This window comes from Dromaius novaehollandiae, chromosome 4, assembly GCF_036370855.1.
Source record: "Dromaius novaehollandiae isolate bDroNov1 chromosome 4, bDroNov1.hap1, whole genome shotgun sequence".
Classification (NCBI taxonomy): Eukaryota; Metazoa; Chordata; class Aves; order Casuariiformes; family Dromaiidae; genus Dromaius; species Dromaius novaehollandiae.
Genome location: NC_088101.1, coordinates 85647616 through 85669812, shown reverse-complemented (window position 1 = coordinate 85669812; position 22197 = coordinate 85647616). Strand labels below are relative to the sequence as shown.

The 22197-nt window shown below is 42.2% G+C and overlaps 1 protein-coding gene across 2 annotated transcripts in view; it reads right to left on the bottom strand.

Annotated features, from left to right (window-relative positions):
• ATRN (attractin) overlaps positions 1–22197 on the bottom strand; it is a 149125-nt gene that overhangs the window by 113534 nt on the left and 13394 nt on the right. For both annotated transcript variants that reach the window (XM_026121801.2, XM_064511647.1), the window contains exon 2: positions 2805–2888. In XM_026121801.2, coding sequence (XP_025977586.2) covers positions 2805–2888 — 84 coding nt within the window. The remainder of the gene's footprint in view (positions 1–2804; positions 2889–22197) is intronic.

Here is a 22197-nt window from a genome sequence, read left to right as displayed (position 1 = left end):
GAAAACCACCAGGAGACCTGATCTCGTCAGACACATCAATAGGAAACAGGTTTTATTTACTTGATGAAGGTAGCAACACTGGCCAGCATTCACGTAACAGATGCTCAGGTGCTGTTAGCTGCACTGCTAATATGCAGAGTTACATCTAAAGAGAGTCACGTAAAAGCCACAGTGGCTATCTAATTTAGCAGGCACTGCAGACATCCCGCTTAGCACACCAGAAACACCTCTGTCAAGGTGATGTTCTCCAAGCGCTCAGCCCAAGAGGGGTGAAAACACCACTGACCTTGCGCTTGGACCCTGAGATGCAAGAACAGTGCATCTACAGAGGTGCTGCTTTTTCCTACACAGCTGCAGCTGTTAAAAGGATAGATGCACATCATTAGATCTCTTCAACAACATTGCCCTGGGGTTCACACGAAATCCTTGCTCGTCCTAATCAAATAAATTAATAAAATGTCAGCCTGCCGTACAGTCCTTCCTTCCCAAGGAAGGAGAATTCCTAAGGGAGCTATTCTGCAAAAGAATAATTTTTTCAATAGGCATCCTGATCTTTTCCAGGCTTTTGGAAAAAGAGAAGCAGGTATAATTCCAGGATAACGTCTTGCTTAAAGAAAAAGTACATTGTCATTTTAAAATGGAGCAGCCTATGAAATTGTGGGGATTCTGCTTCTGCTTTAAGAGCCTGACAGCTGTAGAGCAGAGAGAAGTCCTCAATCAATAAAAGCTTTAGACCAAGAACAAAAGAAAGAGATTATTTATGCTACAGCTAACAACTCATTAACAGACAGCATTCATTTGCAGAAATGCAAGACGCATGGCGCACAGGTTCTGCCTCAGACGAGATCCTGAGGCTGGCTGGATCTGCCTTGTCTCATACTTCGGGGGAGAAGAGAAAAGGACACCCCTGAGATGAGGACAGAGTGCACACACCGGCCAAGAGGAACCAGAAAAGGTGCTAAAAGGAAACTGGTATAGTAACGAACACGTGACTTATTTTACGTCTGAATTTATCTAGCGACTTCAGCTGCACAGTTGGATTGCACCTCTGCTTGCTAACCCAAGGAGCCTTCTGCATACCAGCATGCTAGCACCGAGGCGAAGGCACTTAGCGGAACGTAACAGCTTTGCAGAAACTGTTTTCAGAGTACAGATCTCTTTGGGAATTTCACACTTGGCAAAGAGCTTTGGCTATTTTCACAGGGCTGCATAATCATGCTGATTAAAACCGCTGAAGTATCTCCTTTCTGCTTACCACCATCCTCTGACCGCAAGGTACAAACAATCCGAAGCAGGTAGAGGAGACCTACTAAAATGCCCGGTTATGAATAATGAAGGAACATTTCTGTACATGTCTTCACAGCAAGAAAGATCTCAGTTCAACCCTTACAAACTGGTATTTCTCTATGAAGCATCCCACTATTAGCTGAAGGTGCAGTTATGGTGACATTATCAGGGACCTGTGAGAAGCACTTCACTTCTGATAAAAACAGTCAAATTAGCCTTTAGGGGAGGGGGGGAAATAAATAAATAAATAAAAAGATGTTTACACTCACTGTACTGCACTTGCTGAGGCTGGTTTGTCTGTCATAACATCCTTTCTAAAACACTTCCCAATTATTTATAATTCCAAGCTGGCGGCAGCTATATTTTTACTACCCACAGTTATTAAGAGGTAGAGCCGCTTGAGTGCTAGGCTCCCAATTTCATGTTCTGAATGGCTCTCTGGAATAGCTTATCCCTCACATTGGAGTATCTTCGGAGCTTAGGCAATTAAGTTGCTCATCCAAAATAAATGTCTGAAGCAGACCAAGAGAATACCTTTCCATCCGCACCCATCAGATCTCTCAAGCATAAAGAAAGAACTACAGATGAACCTACCCGGGGCTTTTTAAAAGTTCTGATCCTCCAAGATGCTGAGTGACCTTAGCTTATGAGATTTCAATGTGAGTGAAATCATCCATGCTTTCACCTGACTTGCTCCTGTTCGCAAACCTCTGATATAAATCCACTTAGATTCAGGCGGCTGTATAGAATATGACTTGACATAAAGCTGTTCATGGCATCATAACTGACCATACAAAATTTTAAAGACTTCCAGATTGATTTTACAGGCCTGGTGTCAGTCTGGTGCCAATACAGATGCTCTGAACTGCTGTACCATTAACCAGGGGACAGTCAGAGGACAGCACTAAATGGGCTATTCCTGAAATTACTGCAGGAGATCACAGTAAACAATCCAGAAATCAAATACAGCAACAATAGGGAAACCAGGGGAAGACCTCTGAGGGACTTCCCACGGTGTAGAAGTCCTTTGCAAAAGGTCAGTGGTCCCTTTGAAGCCATCACAGCCTACAGGGTAAACAAGCATCTGAAGTGCAACATTACAGAAATTGAATCTTTACAAACAAGAGCTGTTATACAGTTCGTTCTTTCTACTCTTTCATAATGCCAAAAAATTAAATACACGGTAAGGCTCAAGACTCTGAATGGCCAACTATGGTAGCAGTTAATAATTTTTTTTTTTATTATTTGCACAGAGACATTTATTTTGATTTTCCATGCAGAGTTTCAATGTGAAGCATGTTTTATACAGCAGATCTCAAAACGATAAAAGTCAGTCTGCAGGGCTCACTTGCACAAAAATCCTTATTTATCAAGAGTAACTAGGTGCTGCCCTATCAAGTTTCAACAACAGAAACAAAGCCATGATGAGATCTAAAAATATTCAATGCAGTTAAACCTTACCTAAAAGGTTACAACAAACATCGCTATCTAAAAATCTAGATGTTTACTACACTCACCTTCCTTCAATGAGCCAGGTGCATTTTGTTTTGTATTTGTAATTTCCAGGACCATCCGTTACATACCCCGAAGGTCCGGTGAGTCTGTAAACAAATAAAAACAAGCATTAGCCTTTGATAATATTAAAAGCTTATAAAGGATATCCTGAATTTAAAAGATCCATCATTAGATTCTCATATACTGAACAGCCATTACAAACAAACCTAAAAGAATGCAAAACAAAGGATGAGGCAATTGGGATTCTGCTATTAAACTCTTTACATATGTTTTTTGATGACTGTCCTTAGAGCACAACAATTACAAGTGATGCCTTCTCTATCAGGTTGATACCTTTCTTCTCCAATCAGCACAAAACGAAAAAAAAAAAAGAGCTTTTTCCACATAGAGTAACATACAGACTGCCATGCAGCCAGCAAAAGTAATTCATTAGAAAGATAAAATTATTTCTATTTATTTATACGAACTACACAGTTCTTGAGAGAGAAATTTCAGACGGAGTCCACGGAGCTACCTCTTGTCTATTCTATATTCGATTCTTCAAACTCCCTTATGACCTCTTTACAGACTAAACAGAAGATGGATTTCTATAATCTTCCACTGCAAAGCAGGGCCTTAATTTCTTATGCATATAAATCCTGCATAAATCAAGACAACCTCAGAACATGGCAGATCCACATATCCCTCAACTTTGGTCACAGGCACCTACTCTTACTCTGAACATCTGCAAAACATTGTACAGGTGCAAATACTAACTGACCGCGTTTGTCTAGACACCGATTGCAGTGATGTCCAAACAAGAAAGAGCAAACAATGCCGAGCTCACAAGGGCATTTTGATCAAAATTTAATCAGGACACCGTAAAACACAAGTCAGAACTACGCTTAACTTTTTGTTGTGCTACAAAGGAAACTGATATTCTGCTATTACCACCAGTAATTAGCAGGAGTAGCCCTAAAAACAGGTACTGGGAAGAGCGGGCAAAGACATGCAAAACCTGTTTCGCATTTCCAGCTGCAAGGGCATATTGATTACTACTACTCTTAATGTGACGGCCAAATACATGCAAGCTGCAATCCAAGACGACAGCAGCCATCTGCAGCTGTACCTGGTCTCCTCCATAGAGTTTGACAGGGCTCAGTTTTCTCCAAAGACCATGGACAACCGAGAGCACAGAGCCACAGTTCAGGGGCTGAGGGAGAAGGACCCAGCAGGAGCTTGGGGAGCAGAGCTAATACATCTCTTAAGCTCACATCTGCATCTTCTGTCTCAGCCTAAAGACCAGCAGCAGCACACAGAGACAACAGGCAAAGCCAAGGGCCAAATCATCTGGATACGTGCTCTTAGCTTATATGCATTAGTCAAAATGTTCCAAACTGCTTTTAACAAGTGTAGCAGAAACTGGAGAAATGAAATTATCAGGTAAGGATTACGTCGAATGTAAGCAGCATTTGAAGATGCCCAGACACCACTTTCTGCACTCTACTGGCACCTGAAACAGGATTCCCGGGAAGGTTATAAATTCCTCCACTGGCACACGGGCAGAGCAAATGAAAGCCTTCTGGCATAATTCAATTGTCTTACTTAAAACATAGCTTCAGCAAAATAAAAATACTTGGCGAAATCAAATTTGGCAGAAAGAAGAAGGAAGCAATACCACAAGTCCCCAAAATAGCAGCATTTTGGAACATTTTGTTATGTCTTTCCCTCCTGTTAATGCTGTTATCTGATTTTTTTTTAAAGATATTTTGACTGAGTCAAAACGGTCTCCCAGAGTCTCTTCCAGAGAATAACATTAAATTTACACAAGCTTCACTTCTGATACAAATTTTGAAGGAACAGATTTGGAAAACTAACTTCGTCTTTCTCCATATTGATTTATTACTATGCTTTCCAACCTCAGAAATTTAGCCTCAGATTTTTAAAACGCAGTTGCTGAAGTTCTGCAGGAGACCTACGTTTAGGCAAGTGAAGAAAAAAAAAGTCCAATTCTTAGGAGCACAGGCAACATCCATACCTTCTATTTATTTTAAAGGCTTCAATATCTTTGAAAATACAGCTTACTTTTCTGTATTTGCAAAATGGATGCAAATTCCAAACTTTGGGCAATAGTATCCAGTCCTTTTGTCTAAAAATCTGGCCTTTGGAAAGTAATATCCACAGAAAACCTAGGAAGCAATCTGTATTTATTGACTCTTCGCGGCTGGCAGCATTTTGCATGCAACCAGGAGTAAACAGACTCTGGGAGCCCAAGCAAGTCTCGCAAGCTCAAAACAACCTTGTGCAACGTGCCAAGCTCTCCAGCAGCCTCTGCTTGGAAAACTCTACAAAGAATTTTCTCTGGAAGCAATTACTAAATCATTCACTGCAGAAACACGATCGAGAGCAACACAAAAAAAGGAGAAAAAAATCCCTTAGGTACAACAGTCTTGGCCACATGTCAGATCTCAGGGGGGGAAAAAAAAAAAGAAAAAAAAGAAAAAAAAAAGAGCATTTCAACATTGACATAATCTACAGTCATATTTAAATGATGCAAGAAAACAAAGCGCAGGATTTAGTTTTAAAAATAACCCAAGTCAACCTTCCTTGATATGCTATTATTTAAATAGTAATCTCTAAGTTATTTGGATTCCTTACTAAGCTTTGGAAACTGCTGCCTTTATCCACAAAAAAAGCGCATTAAAAAAAAGTGAGTTCAAGACTGTGAAAGCAGAAGAAATGGGAGCGAAGTGCTTATCACTTCTCCAGCCAGCAACAGGCAGGGCCTTATCAGACATGCGTTGCTCTGCAAACGCTCCCTCGCAAAGACGTGCTCCAGCACGGACACAAATAAACACTCGGCGCAAAAAGCAAACGAAAGCTGGAATTTTAGCTTTATATTCAATAAAAAAAGCTCAAGCGAGCTCCCAGCGCGAGCTACAAAATCAAGCAAACCCCCTTCCCGGGAATTTAGGCCTGCTTGCACTGCATGGATGACGTCCTGCTCGGCGTGTGTGGGTCCCAATAACCGGGACAACGCTTTGGTTTCGGCTGCGGGAAAAGGCTCCGAAAGCGAACGCGTGGGAAAGCGCCCCAGGAGCAGGGTGCTGCCGCACAGGGCTACGTGCCCAGGGTTATTCCCACCACATCCGCTAGAAAATCCCACAACTACGTAACACGCTACCGGCGCCACCAGGATCCGAGGTCTTTTGGCTAATAAAGATGAAGTCCAAAGGGTAGCGTGGCATTTTCTGCCAGTTATTCTCCCACTGCTCAGCTCAACTTTAGTTTGCACATTTACAATTTTAGCACTCGGACACAAACCCAAGCTCCACGAGGTTTGGAGAGCTACCGATTCCCGTGTTTGCTTGCCAACACAGCAGCACATAAAGCTACTCTACTACAAGCTCGCAGACCAAGAAGGGCCGCTGAGAACATTACATCCACGCTACTACTACTCTGCAACAAGCAGTTGCTGCACTCCAGGAAAACAAAAAAGCAAGGTCATTTCGGTTTTGTGCGCCCTGCATATACACACACAGCGGTGGGATAACACACACAAAGCCAGCTAGCAAGTTTAACACGTGCAGAGCTGCAATACTGACTTTAAAACCACCAGGGTAGGAAAAAAATATATTGCAAGTATCTGTTTACAAAACTCCGATTTTAAAACCTATACGTGGGTTCATGTATGTGCTACTTCAGCTCGTTTTGAACATTACCAGATGGCAGCTTTGTTACTCAGCCGATGTAAATTTTTCACCGATTTTCAATTAGAATTGGTTTATTGCAATATTTAGGAATCAAATGGAACATAGAGATGGAGTCAGCGAACTGAACCTCCTGCACAACACGTGCCCAAAGGGCTGCAAACCTGAGTGCTTCACACGTCACCTTTTTGTATGGCAAAGACCAAAGGGAAGCAATGAAAAGGTTTACGGTTTTGCAAAAAAGAGCCTGCTGCAAAGGAATATTTTACATGCATGAGCTCTGTGTATTCAGATACTCCTCTCCAGTTCTGGCAGCCTCCCAAAAAGCACAGTGCTAATGCAAGAAACTCAGATACCAAGCAGTGGCATCTCCTGGGAAAATGTTAGGTAAAAAGCAGTATCTGAGCACCAGAGCATCTCAGATAAATACATATGGTCTTAATAACAATATTGTTAATATTAGAAGCATGTATTTTTCAAATACAAATTAGTATATAGTGTCCAGGTTCCTACAGAGACAGGATCTACACAACCAGGCAAAGACTCAAATCCATTATCCAATCTATTAAATCTAAAGCAGTCTTCCTGCTAATAATTACGTACAGGAAAGCCCAAAACTCAAGAGTGCCTTATAACTTAGGAGTAAATCATTTTGAGGCACTTATTTCCAAAATGTAGCAACGTTATAGGTAAGCTATATGGCCATAATGAGTTGGTGAATATACTTCTCTTCATGGGGAGAAGTAAAAACCAGAAGACACAAATTGCCTTTTCTTCATTACTCACCAAAGGTAAGCAGGCTGATTCGGTCTATGCAGCACTTTAATCCTTAACCTCTCTAAGATACCATCAGCGGATCTCAAAATGGTTTGCACTACTTTCAGTAAGACTGCAAGGACACTTAATGCCACGGAGGAGACACCAGCGTTCTCACTCACTAGCATGGCCTTGCCACTAAAAAAAAAAAAAAAATTGGTTCCTCATCCTAATTTTGATGTTACTAAAACTAGAGCCTGATGCAAACAATAAGTTTTCCTTCTCTCTCCCAAGTGCTGCTGCGTGGCCTCAAGGATACCGCAATTAAAAGCCATTGTTTCGGCTAAATTCGAACTCACATCCAATAAAGGGCTCTTGCAGGCTGTTACCAGAACAATGGCATTCTGTCCTAGAACCATTAACAATTTAGCTTTGTTCATCTTCTCAAAAAATGCAGTCTTTGAGGTTAAAGGGTATATCCTTTTATGGTGTGCCATAAGCAAATACTCTAATTTATAGACAGGGAATAGTGATCAGCCACATACAAGATGTGAGAAACACATCAATTAAATCTATGCATCTATTCCCTGAACTTCTAACCTGTAACGGCCAAGTCCCCTCTTCTGCCAACTAGATGTCTCACCACAGGTGAGGAAAAAATCATTAGCAGTGAGTAGAAAGGAATAGTTAATTACATACCAGGTCTCACACAGAGAAAGGTAAAGATGTTCCTGGACAACCAAGTTTAATAAGGATTTCATGTATATAGCAACAGGTACCAAACCAAAGACTATGTATACACAGAATCCTCCCAATTCTGTACGTGCCCGAAGCCCCCAGTACAGGTGGGATAACAGAACCATCCTTGAGACGAGCAAACCCATGCAAAAGTTGCTGCTGCCACCGTAATACCAGAAGTACCAAATCTGATCGCCTTAACTCTACAACTAAGAGTGCAAAATCATGGCTTGCTCCTCCGATGCTTTTTCAGGCAATCCTCCATGGTATATTACACTGATTTCTGCACCTGGTTTGAAGGCAGCCCTACCCTGTCATAGCAAATACTCTAGGGTTAGAGCTCCTGCATGTTGCCACCCCCCCCACTTCAAGACGAAGCCCAGATCGTGCCCTCCTTCCTGGGTGGTGGGAGGTTCACAGAGTCACAGAACGGTTGAGGTTGGAAGGAACCTCTGGAGATCATCTAGTCCAACTCCCCTGCTCAACCAGGGTCACCTAGAGCACGTTGCACAGGATCGCATCCAGGCAGGTTTTGAATATCTCCAGAGAAGGAGACTCCGCAACCTCTTTGGGCAACCTGGTCCAGTGCTCTGCCACCCTCACAATAAAGTTTTTCCTCATATTCGGATGCACCTTCCTGTGTTTCCATTTGTGCCCGTTGCCTCGTCCTGCCACAGGGCACTACTGAAAATAGTCTGGTCCCATGCTCTTGACACCCTCCCTTAAGATATTTGTATACATTGATGAGATCCCCTCTCAGTCTTCTCTTCTCCAGGCTAAACAGGCCCAGCTCTCTCAGCCTTTCTCATAGCAGAGATGCTCCAGTCCCCTAATCATCTCCATAGCCCTATGCTGGACTCTCTCCAGTAGTTCCACATCTCTCTTGTACTGGGGAGCTGAGGCTGACACAGTATTTAAAGGAAGGTCCCAATCTCAAAGGGGATGCTCCTCAACACCTCCAGCAAAGTATGGTCAAGCAACTCCTATAAAGACATGAAAGCACAAAGTGCAGGTGAAAGGTGTCCCACGCTAGCTTGCTACAACTCCGGCTGGTCCAAACACTCGGTTCGGACAGCAAGAGCTTGAAATTCCCACAACAATGTCATATACCACCACACTCCACAAGCAAGCGAGGAACGCAGCCACGCAATACCCAGAAAATCTGAAGTCTGTGCAAGCAAAGTGCGTCTCCAACCATTCTCATACTAATGACTTGCTACGTCAGGGCTTGCAGAAATATCTTCTGCACTGCCTTCACCAGGGTCACTCAGAGCGAACCAGGTCCTTAGGGTCCCTTCGTGCCACTCAGCCGATTTCACCCCGGCAAAGAGGTCAGAATGACGTGACAGTCACGCTCTCCATTTAATAGCTTCTATTTTCATCACTCTTTCTGTGGTACAGCTGAATTGATGTTAAAGAGCTCTCTTGCTTCAGAAAAATCAAATGACTGACACAGTTAATTTGATATGGGAAACAGAGTTTCTTCAAAGGACAGATTAGCTTTGCCCTTCTGTGCAAGATATGTAAAAATATGGAAAGCGATTTCCTGGCTGCTGATCAGAGATTAGGGCATAGACTAAAAATCCCAGCAAGGCCTGAGAGAAGATGGTCAGAGAAATTTTATCAGGTAAAATGTATCACTGCAGCCTCTCCTGTTTAAGTCACAACCTGCGGCATTGATGCTTACGAGCCTCCTTAATCCTGCTTTGCTCCTGAAAGATGTGCTTCAATCTGACAAGCTTCTGGGCTCTAAAGAAAACCAAGAACACGTCTATGGCCTAAGATATATAAGAAAGCACAAGTGGTGCATTCCAGTCTTAAAAACCTTCATCTGACGATCTAGAAACCAGGTATTTCCAAGCATGGCCCCCTTTCAGTTGGTCACCGGCATCTCCATTGAGCTCCCATTCTTGACACTTTGACCTAGCTCCTGCTCTTCAGCTGTCACAGAAAATGAGTGTCACCCAAGTTGTCTCTTTTTGGCTGGCTGATGCCTCTGCCATCACCCCCCTGGAGCTGTCAGCTGCTTTCAGCATCATAGGCACTGCTGTTCTCGAAAAGCATCCCCTCCTTGGCTTAAGTAGAGCCACTCCTGGAGCTCCTCGTAGTGCTCTAGTTACTGCTTTGAAGTTTCGCTTGCCTGATCAGCTCTTCTGCTGGGGAAGGAGAGGAATTTCAAAGGCCTTTCATGTCAATATACTTCAGCTCCTCCTTACAGAAGAGATTTGTTTTCCTTCTTACCCAGACATAAAGTTATAATAATAGGTAAAAAATTAAACCCATGGACAAATTGTTTGATAAGGCATCAAATTACCCAACCTCAGCATGCAGACTATACAAATGACGTAGAAATAGTGGCCTTCACCCCTCCTCTGCCATTTCCTGGCCTGTCAGAAGCACTGCAAAACTGTGCAGGACCCCAAAAGATGCAGGTATTTCACCCCATCTCAAAGCTGTAGGTTAGAGACTACCTCGTAAGAACATCTGAATGCAGATGCAATACTTGAAACCCACTCTAGGTTCACCTGAAGTTCTTGCTTCTTTCTGCCGGACCAAGTTTGTCCAGCAATTAAATTCAAACTGAAAATATTCCAAGTATAGAACCCTACCTTCCTATATCTTTATTTCCTAGATCCCTACCTTCCTATATCTTTATTTCCAGCCTCACCTCCGTGACTGAAAAACTGCATAACCTCACCACTGCATAACCTCAGCTAGACCCATACATCCAAGCTGCAGTGCAAATCTGAACCTCAGTCTTCATCTTGATTATTGCAAATTCTTCAAATTCAGCCAAATTTTGTGCGGGACCCCACAGGAGCCTCTTCTTCACATGAACACTGCTTCGGAAGTGCTGATTTCTGTGGCCAAACACTACTATCACTGCATCTATTATCAAGACATTGGTCTCTTCCTCCAAACCACTGTAACTACAATCTTGATTATCTGACAATTTTTTTTAAAAAGCACTCTATGCAGTGCCTTTACTATGTGCAGAAATGTTATCACGGTAAAAGGCCACTTCATTACCTCCCCTTTAAGCACACCTATACGCACGTCTGTACCTGAGACAGTGGCCACACAGATGGTGTGTGCTGTAACAGTTGCTTATTAAACTGATCTAACAGTTGCACTATGCTTTCCCCATCTGTTCCCAAATCCATTTATTGGATCTTGGCCTAGTTCTTTGAAATAAAGATTATTTAGCTGCAAGTGCCTAGAAAAACGGCTCGCATCCCTCACTGGTGGTCCTGAAACACCGCCGGAGTTTACAGCAATACGGTGTCGGCTTCACACTCAGCAAGCAGAACCAACCACGCAGAGCAGAAGCAAATAAAGCTCACGGAATATAAAGCATCTAACTTTGCAGCAGAAAACGAAAAACAACCTCCCCCTTTCCGTTGCACACAACCACAGAACGAATCCTCCCGATCTCTGACAAAGAGCTCGTGCAAACATTCAGTTCTACCCCAGGCTAATTGCGTCGACATCGCCAAAACCCCAACAACCTGCAAGGCTGAGGTAAGGAGAAAAGACAGTACTGCGACTGTCAAAGAGATTCATCAAAGGCTGCCAAACAAATGATGAAAGATCGCTAAAGCCAGTTGGGTTCCATCAAGGTTTTCCACCGGAAGATCAAAAAAATCCACTGCATTAGAGAAACCAGCCTGGCTTCCAGTAAAATAGAAGACACAGTCAATAGCCTATGCTTAGATGAGGTACATTTTCTAGGAAAAAAATCTGAATGTACTGAGCAGCATTGCTGCACAGTTGATTAAAATACCTTTTTAAAAAAAAAAAAAAAATCTGTGTCCAAGTTCCAGTTTGCTTTTGTCAAACTTCAGCCCCAATCCTTAAGCATTCGTTTATTTAGGGTGCAGGATCCTTTATTAATCTACATTCATCATCATTTACTCTTTTAATAAATTATTTTTGTGCAGCTTAAATTCTGTTTAAAAACTAAAAATATATCTAAGTCTATGAAAAATTCTAGTTTAAGAACTTCTGCTTGTATCACCTGCATTCTTGCATACAAGATTTCCAACTCATGGTAGGGTAAAAGACAATTAGTGTGATTTTAATGCAAGAGTCTACACGTATGTTTGGTTTACACAAACTTAAGCACTGTAATACCCATCTAGAAAACGTTTTCAAAACCTTGCTAGCTCAAAGGATTAATAATCCCCAGAAAAATGACTTTACAAGTGAGCTATTTAAGCCGATTTCAGGCTACACTTTGCACTTTTGACTCTACCAGTTTGAATCCATTTTTCTAGCAGTCAACATCTTTTCACTCCTTTGTCTGCCCTCCCTTCTGTTTCAGAAGTTAATTGCAATTCATATACAGTTGCAAATAGCCCACAAGGTTTGTCTGATGATTTTTTTCAGCAGTTTCCTCAAATTCAAAGCATACCATTAGTCAAAAACGTATCTTAAGCATAAGCATCAGCATTTAAACTACAGTGCACCATACCTGTGCACTTTGTAAATACGGCATCGTAATTACGATTTCTAAAACCACACATGTGCAGAATTTATAGACGCATCGATATTCTTCCCCAGCTGAAGAGCACTTTAGTCCGATAAGCTTTCAAGTTACCACTGCTACATTTAAACACGAGCAAAAGCCTCCGTTGGTGACACGTGTATTGTATTGCAAACGAAACACGGTTGAGCTGCAGACTTAACCTTCCAGGCGCGCAGGAGCCAAAAATACGTGGAGTTTCAGACCAGCCCCAGGGAGCAGGGGACCTCTTCTTGCTGCAGTTGGCTAAAAGAGGCTCAAAAACCCAACACCCCCAAAGCAAAGCAAAACAGGTTTAGCAACCCTCCTCTTTTCCAGAGCTATACATAAAACACCTGCCCAATTCTTCATAGCCTGTGTCCCCAGAAAGGCTCCACATGAGCCCTCGAGAAGCACGTTTAAAGTCAGTGCTAGCCTAGCTGCAAGCTGGGCCCCCTCCACTGCCGACTTCTGGGCCAAATACAGTAACCGGTGGCAGGATTTAAGAAGCATCCAAGCCAAAGACCAAGCAGTTTCTCACTAAAAAGAGAAAATGAAAATACTGAGTCTTCCTATAAATAAGTTTCACAAACCTGACCCACTTTCCTAACTGGGCTGGAAATAATACTTTCTATTTTCTGCCTGACATCCAAAAAAAGTCTAAGCTACTAAGTGTTACCTGCCTAGAAAATTGTTTCCTTAAAAAAAGAAAAAGAAAAAAAAAAGCTTAGAAAGCATCCTGGTATGAAGGTTAAGCTCCATTTGGTCTTGACCCAAAAAAACAATTTGGATGCAGATCCTCAGATATAAACCACTCAAATAATATATAAGGATGCTCCAAGATCCCCTGGGGTTTTGTGAGCCTACAGAATGACACCACCAAAGAGATTTAAAGCTGTTTTCTAGCTAAGGCGGCGAGGGGAAGTTCACATAAAGAGCAGGGAATCGATACTGGGCGAGGAATTCCCAGCTGTAACACGTGTTTTGGGCAGCCCCGGTTTGTTTACACTGATTCATTGCTGCAACAGTTTTCACCCAGTACTTGCAACTTCCTTCGCGCAATAAAAAGCGAGCAGGAAATTCCAGTTTTTTCCTGCTCCTTCTGATATTAGTGACCTAAGACGGCAACGCTGGACAAGTAAGCATCCAAAAACAAGCTCGGAAGAAAATATTACGTTTAATAACGAAACGTGCACATCCATGTAAGCCTTCAGCGTTTACTTAAAATTTGACAGAAACAGGAAAATCGGGTCCCCTCGAGGTAAAATGTGTTCATATCGTAGAGGCATATACAATCACCCCCCAAAACATCCTTCTCCTCGCATCATATATATTATTTTAAAGAAGGGAAGATTATTTGGCTTTGAGGAGAGGGCAGAGAGGGATTAACTGGAGGGAGAGAGGAAAGGGCACAGCATACTTCTCTTAAAAATAACCCAAACTTTTTGATCAAGTTGGGCAGAGGCAACTGGAAAGCAGGAGCTACCTTTATAACACGAATAAGCAACGTTCACCTTAAGACTGGCAATACCCAGAATAAAGACAGACAAGCACAAAGAGGTACGTATTGCAATTTCTGGTTTCACACAGCAGTAGGGACTTTATTTGCACATAAATACTTTGTACAGAACTGTAATCATGTTCTATAAGCATTTAGTGTATCAGGTCTTTTTTCCTTTTACTTCCCCTTAGACATTTTCCAGTCCAAGCCAGCTGATCCCATCCCATAGACTGCTATTTGGATGGATGCTTAATGACAGTGAGAAAAAGAATGATTTGTAAGCCCTTGCAAAAAAAAAAAAAAAAAAAAAAAAAAAAAAAACCAAGAGTGGTATTTTCCCCCCAAATGACTCAATTTTAGTAACAGCAATTTCTACCAACGTAGAAACAAAGGGAACTAAATATTGAATGCTTCTTAAAACTTTTTTTTTTTTTTTTTTGAAGGCAAGGGTATGCAATTAGCTTCCTTGAGAAGTTCCCCTTTGTTAAGCAGAACAAAACTTCAAAATCAGGGAAAAAAAAAAAAAAAAACCACAGAAAAGCCAGATGATTTGAATTTAGGCAGGACTACATTTACATACTAAAAATGCAAATACTGAGCACTCATAGAGCTACATGTTCGCACTCCTCTTGGGCTTCTGTTCCAACAGCATGCTGTGCTCATCGAAACGATACACCCCCAAAGAGAGTCACACTGCTGCCTAAATAGGTTATATTCCCCCCCCAAAAAAAACCCCAAAAAACTAAAAAAAAACCTGGCATTAAGATGGCAAACAAGAAGAAAAAAAAGCAAAAAAGTAAAGCTGTATTTAACTGGAAGGCTCTTCAAGAATTAATTACCCATCCAAATGGGACTCTAGGACATCCACCATCCATCCATCCATCAACGCCAACCTGCACGTTCAACTAGGCAACACAAATGCTGATGCTTTGAAAGGGTAGAGCAGTACAACTGTATATTACGCAAACACAAAAACACGTATGCAAACCCTCCTTTGTTTGGGCAGATTTTTATTAGGGAAAGTTAAATGGCTTGTGCACTCCCTCTGGAAAAGTCAACAAATATATATCATTTTGATTGACTTCACGAATGCTCTCTCACCTAGTGAGCTGTCCCTCATTTACTTGCCATTTCTTCATCAGGGGATATTTTCTGTCTATACCCAAATATCAAGCCCGTTTCATGGCTTAAGAGAATGGAGAAAAGCTCTACTTCGAGTAAATTTTATTAAATCACGTCAATTACTCTATTAAAAACTTCCTACTGCTGGCACGGGATGGTTCAGCCAATAGTCCAACTCACCCCCCTAAATTCTTCCACAAACATCTTAGAGGAACGAAGTAAACAGACGCTACTCCAAGCATTAAGACATTTTCCTAAAGAGCCCGAGAAAATAAAGCAAACGCGAACTCAACAGCAGGCAAAGAGCGCTTTCCGAACACAAGGCCACGCTCCTCCGCCTCTCCGCGAGCGGCAAGACGGCATCGATGACTTCGCATCGGCATCCCTTAGCAAGGCAGGCGCTTTTTCAGACCACGGAAAACTCAACTGCTACACTTCATTAAATAAAACAGCACACTAAATTTGACAATCCGTATCAAACTTTGCCTCATCAAGATATATTCTCGGCTGTTGAAACAGCTGCCTTGCCTCCTTACAGTGATCTGGGAAACAGCAAGAGAGCTGACCAAGAAAAGCCCCCAAAAGAGTGTTTTTAAATGCACTTTCATCAAGCAAAGACTGTAGGATATCATCTTGCTTTCGGAATACATGGTAAAATTCGGAATTCCTTTCCCTCCTCGCAGTAAGGCATGCTGTGTCTAACATACGAAAAAACTAATCCGGAAAGACGGATTACTTGTTGAACGCTGGACAACCCCGAAAATCCCGCAGCTGGGAGCGTCCCGCGAGCGCGGCGGTGCAAAGGCGGCCCAGTCCCCCAGGGAAGACATCGCTGCAAAAAATCACCATTTCCACTTCCAAGTCTGCCATATGCACCTTTCGCATCGCCTCCGAAACGACTTAAAAAGGAGTTATTCTTGGACGGCCTCGGGGAGGGGGAAAGAAAAAAATTAAATTCCATCTGCTCCCAACAGATTTATAACAACAAAAACAAAGACGGTGGCTCAACGCTACTTCTGCAAAAGTTTTGAAATATCCTCTCACTTTCGCTAACGAACTGAGCGTGATTTACAGGCCTCATTTTAACGACGCTAAAAATAACGGATCCCACCCGGTTAGGCCTTAGTCATTGCAAATTCTTTCCCCACGCTGGCAACATCTTTTGGATGAGCACGTTCTCGCTAATAATTAATTCTGTACGAGCGTTACGCTGCTCGTTACTAAGAAAAACTGGAAGGGAAGGAGATTTCTTCCTCATTCTGGTTTTCCAATGCGTTTCGTATGCGTTTGGGTAGTCACGCCACCGACGCGCTGGCGTTTCGCTCCCGCCGGCCTGCAGCAGCGACGTGCTCCGAGGTCAACAACTTCCTCCCATCTCCTGCGCTTCAAATGACTCCGTCGCAGATGATTTACGGACCGGTGCAGAAGCAGCCGAGCAATAACAGCAATAAATTCCATCTTTGACACACGAGGAAGGTAAACACACCAGCTGCTACGGGAGGCTCCCGTAGCCCACGTCATGCCGGAGCCCGTAGCTACGCCGGGCCGTCAGCTCAACGCGCAGGACGAAGAGCGGAGGCACCATCCAAGCGAAAGCGGGGTCCCGGCCCCTGCATCCAGCAAGGTCAGGACGGGGACGCATGACTTGTTTTTCCCCACCATCCCGCCTGCAGAAAAAGATGCCTTCTCGCTTGCCAAGAGCGTCGCGGTACTATTTTGAGCTTCTCCTTCTTTAATTAATTTATTTATTAAAGCCTGATTTAGGAAAAGGGAGACAAAACTTGCTGAAAGCGTTTATTTAGATGAGCCAGGCTGTTCGCACTGGCTTGCACTCAAATTGCTGCACTAATCACAGTCCCTATTTCGGGGAAGGGAAAGCACACAGTTCGACCCTCCAACTGCTCAGCTCCTCGCTGACGGGATGCTTCTCGCACCCCAAATTTAACCACCAGCGTTTGAAGCACCCGACAGTCCTCAAGCCACGAAATGCCATTCCCCAGGATATAAATCGATTTAAGTTTTAGCTGTAAAATTAAAGCACATTAACCGCTTGCCATTAGTTCAGCGTTACAGGTGAGAGGGCAGCGGGCGCCCCGGGCACGGCACGTCCCGGCATTCCCACCGGTTTCACGCGAAGGTTAATGGCAGGAACAGGGCAAGAGCAGCGAGAACCAGCAGCGTCTAAACGCTCGCCGTCAGTTACGTAAGAAATTGCATAATGAACTTTTCCCCTCTTATAATGTTGTCCAAAAGGGTGGGTATTCAAAAGATAGGAACTGATAAACAACGAATGCTCAGCATTTTTAAGTGCTGCGCCATTAATTTAGTTGTTTAACTTGAGCCACTGTTTTTCTGCTGTGCGCGAGCAGAAGTTTTAATGCAAAATCCAGCAGTCTTCCACGAACAGCAAGCAGAGGAAACCCCTGAAAGCAGACACAGCCCTCTGGCCAAAGGCAATTATTAAACCAGCCTGCCCAGTGCAGGACGAGACCTTTCACAATAGCACTTTTTAATGTCAGAGAGCAAACGGGACATCTGTGGAGTCCATAGAAAATTTGCAAATTAAGCATAATACCGCTTGCTGCCGCTTCTGAGCCCAAATACTTTAGTTCCTAGCTGCACGGCAGACTTTATGCCCAGATGAGACAGAGCGCTTCATACCGTTAATGCCAGCTGCCATAAATAATCAATAAGTAATTCACGCATGGACAGCAGAGAGGGAAAGTCACAGCCGATTCATTTATCCTAGGTTAGGTTCAGAGCTGCGTGGTGCCCGCGATCCTCACGGCTCTACAGCGAGCTGGAAACCAAATGTTTTCCCATGGCCATTCGTCCTCGCTTCTCTGGAGACAGAATTATTTCTACATGAGCAGCGTTGTGACTTGTCAACAGCAGATACTGCTCTGCCAGACAAGGCTTGATGCTCTAAAACTAGGTCCTGCCGCTGATTTGCTGCGCAGCATTTAGTATCTCACTTAATCTCGTCAAATTTCCATATCTGAAAAGAGCATATTTACCTAACACAGGTGCCCTGTTAAGACCAACATTTTACAAAAGCATCTCAGGGCAGGGAAGCAATACATAAAAGCTGTATGTCGGTAACTGTGCAGTGGTTTTGCAATAACACCATCGTTTTTGGAATTATATTAAAAATAATCACGCTTCTTTTGACCCCGAGAGGAAGGTCACAACAAATGAAAAATAAAATCTGCAAAATAAAAATCGATTAGGCTTCTCAGAGTAATTTTAAAATATGCCTTACTGCAATTTCACATTAAAACTACAAGATATATAATTGTTGTTGTGCAGGTTCCACCATTCCTCATCAATAGGATCACTTTCCGCATGAGATTTTATTGGAATTTTGCAAATCACTGACAGCTAAAAGGCTTGAATTGAATGTTTCAATCCTATCAACGCTCAAGTACATAAACTTTAATATAAGAACAGTAACTATACGTACTTTTGGGTCTGTCACACCAATGATGAAAACTGGAAGAAAAGAACTTTCAGCAAAAAAAAAAAAAATTTCCACTTAAAAAAATTATTATAGTGCAAATAATGAAAAAAAATGGGCTTACTGGAAATTAATTTTATATACAGAACAGTATCTGAGGCCTACTCAAAGGTCCTCAAAAGGTCAGGCTTCCTAAAACTGTGATTTTGGGGTACAAAAAGTGTTAACGTCAACTGAACTTCACATCATTTTGCTTTAACTTTTTTCCATTCAAGGTTGTTGCTCTGTATCAGGACCGTTACAGCCCTAATATAACCTTTTCACACAGCTAAAATTTTAATGCAAAAATATTTTTTCCATTTGAGAAAACACCGACATGCTGACAATGAGAAAACAAAATATCCACATCTGCTTCCAGTCTACACGGCTAAGCTGTAAGCTAAATAGGAACGTGCAAGAAAAACCTGGCAAAATTAGCTTTCCAATACAATTTAATAGGTTTCGAAAGGGCAGACTGCACGATGAAAGGCAGCAATTATCGGCTTCCGCCCTGCGATGCATTTTATCAGATGCCAGTTCCACGGGGTGTCACGCCGAGCGATGCGTAAGATCATCAGATGACTGCTGTTGAAGTGAATCACCAAACTATCCAGATTAAACATCGGAACTTATTTCATTTCAAAAAAAAGTTGTTTATTCCATTTTTCTAAATCACAAGACCAGCGTTACAGGCTTGGCAAAGTGCACCCTTAGTAACTGAAGAGGGAGTTTATATTTAGCACTCGTGAAGCACTGTAATCCTACCTATTTCTCATACCGATGAGAAACAGTTGCAGGCAAGAGCCATTGCTAATCACGGGGCATAAGCAACTATATAAGCAAACCTCAACCATGCCATCTAAATACAAGACTGGAAGAGGCCTCTTTGTTAACAGGTGTTAAAGAAAAAAAGTTTGACCACAGGACCTTTCTTTACCAGGAAGATAACAGAGCACTGGAAAGGGTTGCCCAGAGAGGTTGTGGAGTCTCCTTCCTTGGAGATATTCAAAAGCCGTCTGGACATAATCCTGACCAACGTGCTCTAGGTGACCCTGCTTGAGCAGGGGAGTTGGACTAGATGATCTCCAGAGGTCCCTTCCAACCTCAACCATTCTGCAATTTTGTGATAGGAAGATGATATCGCTTAACAGCCTTCCATAAGTTCATCCAGTTCCATCCTGAAATGATTTAGGTTACTTTCTGCCCAAACGCTGTTAACTCCTCTGAGGTTAGGGTCCCATGGCTGCTTTCATCCTTCTCTTCAGGTGTATGAACACAGAAGATTAGAAATATATATTATCCTAAAGACGTTCTTACCCGTGCTTTACGCAATATCATTTTACCTCTTTCACCTCATTGCTTTCTTATTTTACTCTGCCTTTCTACAAAATGCACCACGCTGACAAATAACAATCATCCACGCATCCGCTACTGTTTCTGTGTCTTTTTCCAATAAATTCTTTGTAATAGAAATTTTCTATAAATCACCGTGAGCGCAATGCTGCTTTGCACTATTCTGTTTCATCCCAGTTCTATCATTGCAGTTCTCCTGGTCATCCTGCTTTTCCAGGGTGATATTCTGGTCTCTGCACCCATCATTCCCAACAACATCACCAGCAAATATAATCACTGCACACCTATGCACTGCACTCAGGTCATTAACGAAAACATTAATGAGGTTCCAACTTCAACCTCCCACCAAATGCTTCTCTTTTAAAATCTGCCTATTTAACATCTAATCAACTGCTGGCCTTCAGTACCTGTCCTTTGAGAAGCAGCCTGGTTCATTTTATGCCAACAGAAGTTGCAGAATGGAAGATAAACTTGGTTGTCGGCTTACTACAGTTTTCCTGGCTACTCTACCAAAGACTTCTTTGCATGTCATGCAGCACCGTCCAGCTTCCTTACTTCAATAATACTGCATGTAGCACTGAATCAAATGGGCTGCCCAAGCTCACATAGCTTTTACCTGTTAAAGGTGGCTTCATCCTAAGGATGCTTAAAAACATCCCCCCACACACACCACAGATCTTTCTTGCCAAAGATGCATACTGTTTAAAATAGCATGATGTACAACTGGCAAACCTGCCCGGCCTTTCCCATCTTTCTCCAATTTATTCTTTTCTTTAGCATATGTTCTAAAGCCCTTTTGACCCTCCAGGTCAGATTGGCAGGCCTGTAGTTAAGCAGATCATGTTTCCCAGCCCTTTTTTTAAGTACAGGCAACTACACATTGCTATTCTCCAATCCAAAGACTTGACTTATAATCACACTAATGTCACTTTCAATGATCAGCTCTTCGCCCTCACTATTTTTAAAAATACTCTTAAAAGTATACCTGCCCGAGAGCAAAATTTGATTTCTACTCACATGGAAGACATCTCGAAAGTGAATTAAGGATATAGAGAAAAACACAACTTCCAAAAACCTAACCAAGGCATTAAGATAAAAAGGGTAGCAATGAAAAAGCCAGGAAATTTGATTTGAACCAGTGAACGTGATTTCTGTTGGTACAAATGATCACAAAGACGTAAAGCATTGAATATCGTAGGGGGAAGACAATCTAAATGTTATGACTAGGGCTTCTACATCCTCCTTCAGTACAAATAAGTAACATCATATATACATCAACATGCTCTCATTTCCAACCCTTATGATGAGTTTTAGCAGTTTAACAGTCAGCTTAGGAAAGAACCCTGCATTCTCCAAAACAGTGGTATGGAAAACAGCTTTCAATTACCAATTTTAAATTGACAGATAAGGCTCTGAATTGCTTCAGAAGTCTGACAACACTCCCGCGTCAGTCTGCAAGGACTGCAAAATATCTATTTGCTGTACTGAATCAATTAGACATCAAAGCAGTTAACCAGTTCATAAATCAATCCTGTAATTCTATGCTACTTTAATTCACTTGGAGAGGCAAATGCGCTACAGCCTTCTCAACTGCAACTTCATTACAGCAAAAAAAAAACACAAAAAACAAAAAAAAAACCCCACACCACACAGGTATGAAATCAAGGTACCAATCCCAACTATGTAAAGAAACAAAACATCTGATCCACAGATACTTCCTTTCACCATTTTCAATCCCACTGCAATTTGTTGACACAAGTTTGTCATCGGTATCACTGACAAGCTAAAACAGGAGCAAATACGCTATACTCTTTGGAATCCTCTACGAATGCTAAGCTCCTGAAGAAATGTTTCTGAAGAGGACTTCTGAATACTTCTGAAGATGGAATAAGGCTGAGGACCACATAGCCACATCAGCTAACTTTAGCCACCTAAAACACCCAGTGCCTATGTTAGCATGGTCATCTCCCATATAGTCCACGGACAGTGTTCCTCAAAAGGCAAGTCATAACATTTGTAATTGTTTTTTTAGATCCCAAGCCTGGCTTAATAGAAAAATATTACACATGAAATGTTCAAGTTTAGTGTACTGTACACGTAAATGAACATGCTCAAACAATATCAGTGCCATTAAGTGTGTCTTGTAGATATTTTGTTATATGATCAGTGAGACCTTTGATCACAAGATTTGGATGAGAAGATAGTTGATATTATGCATAAAATATTCCAAATGATC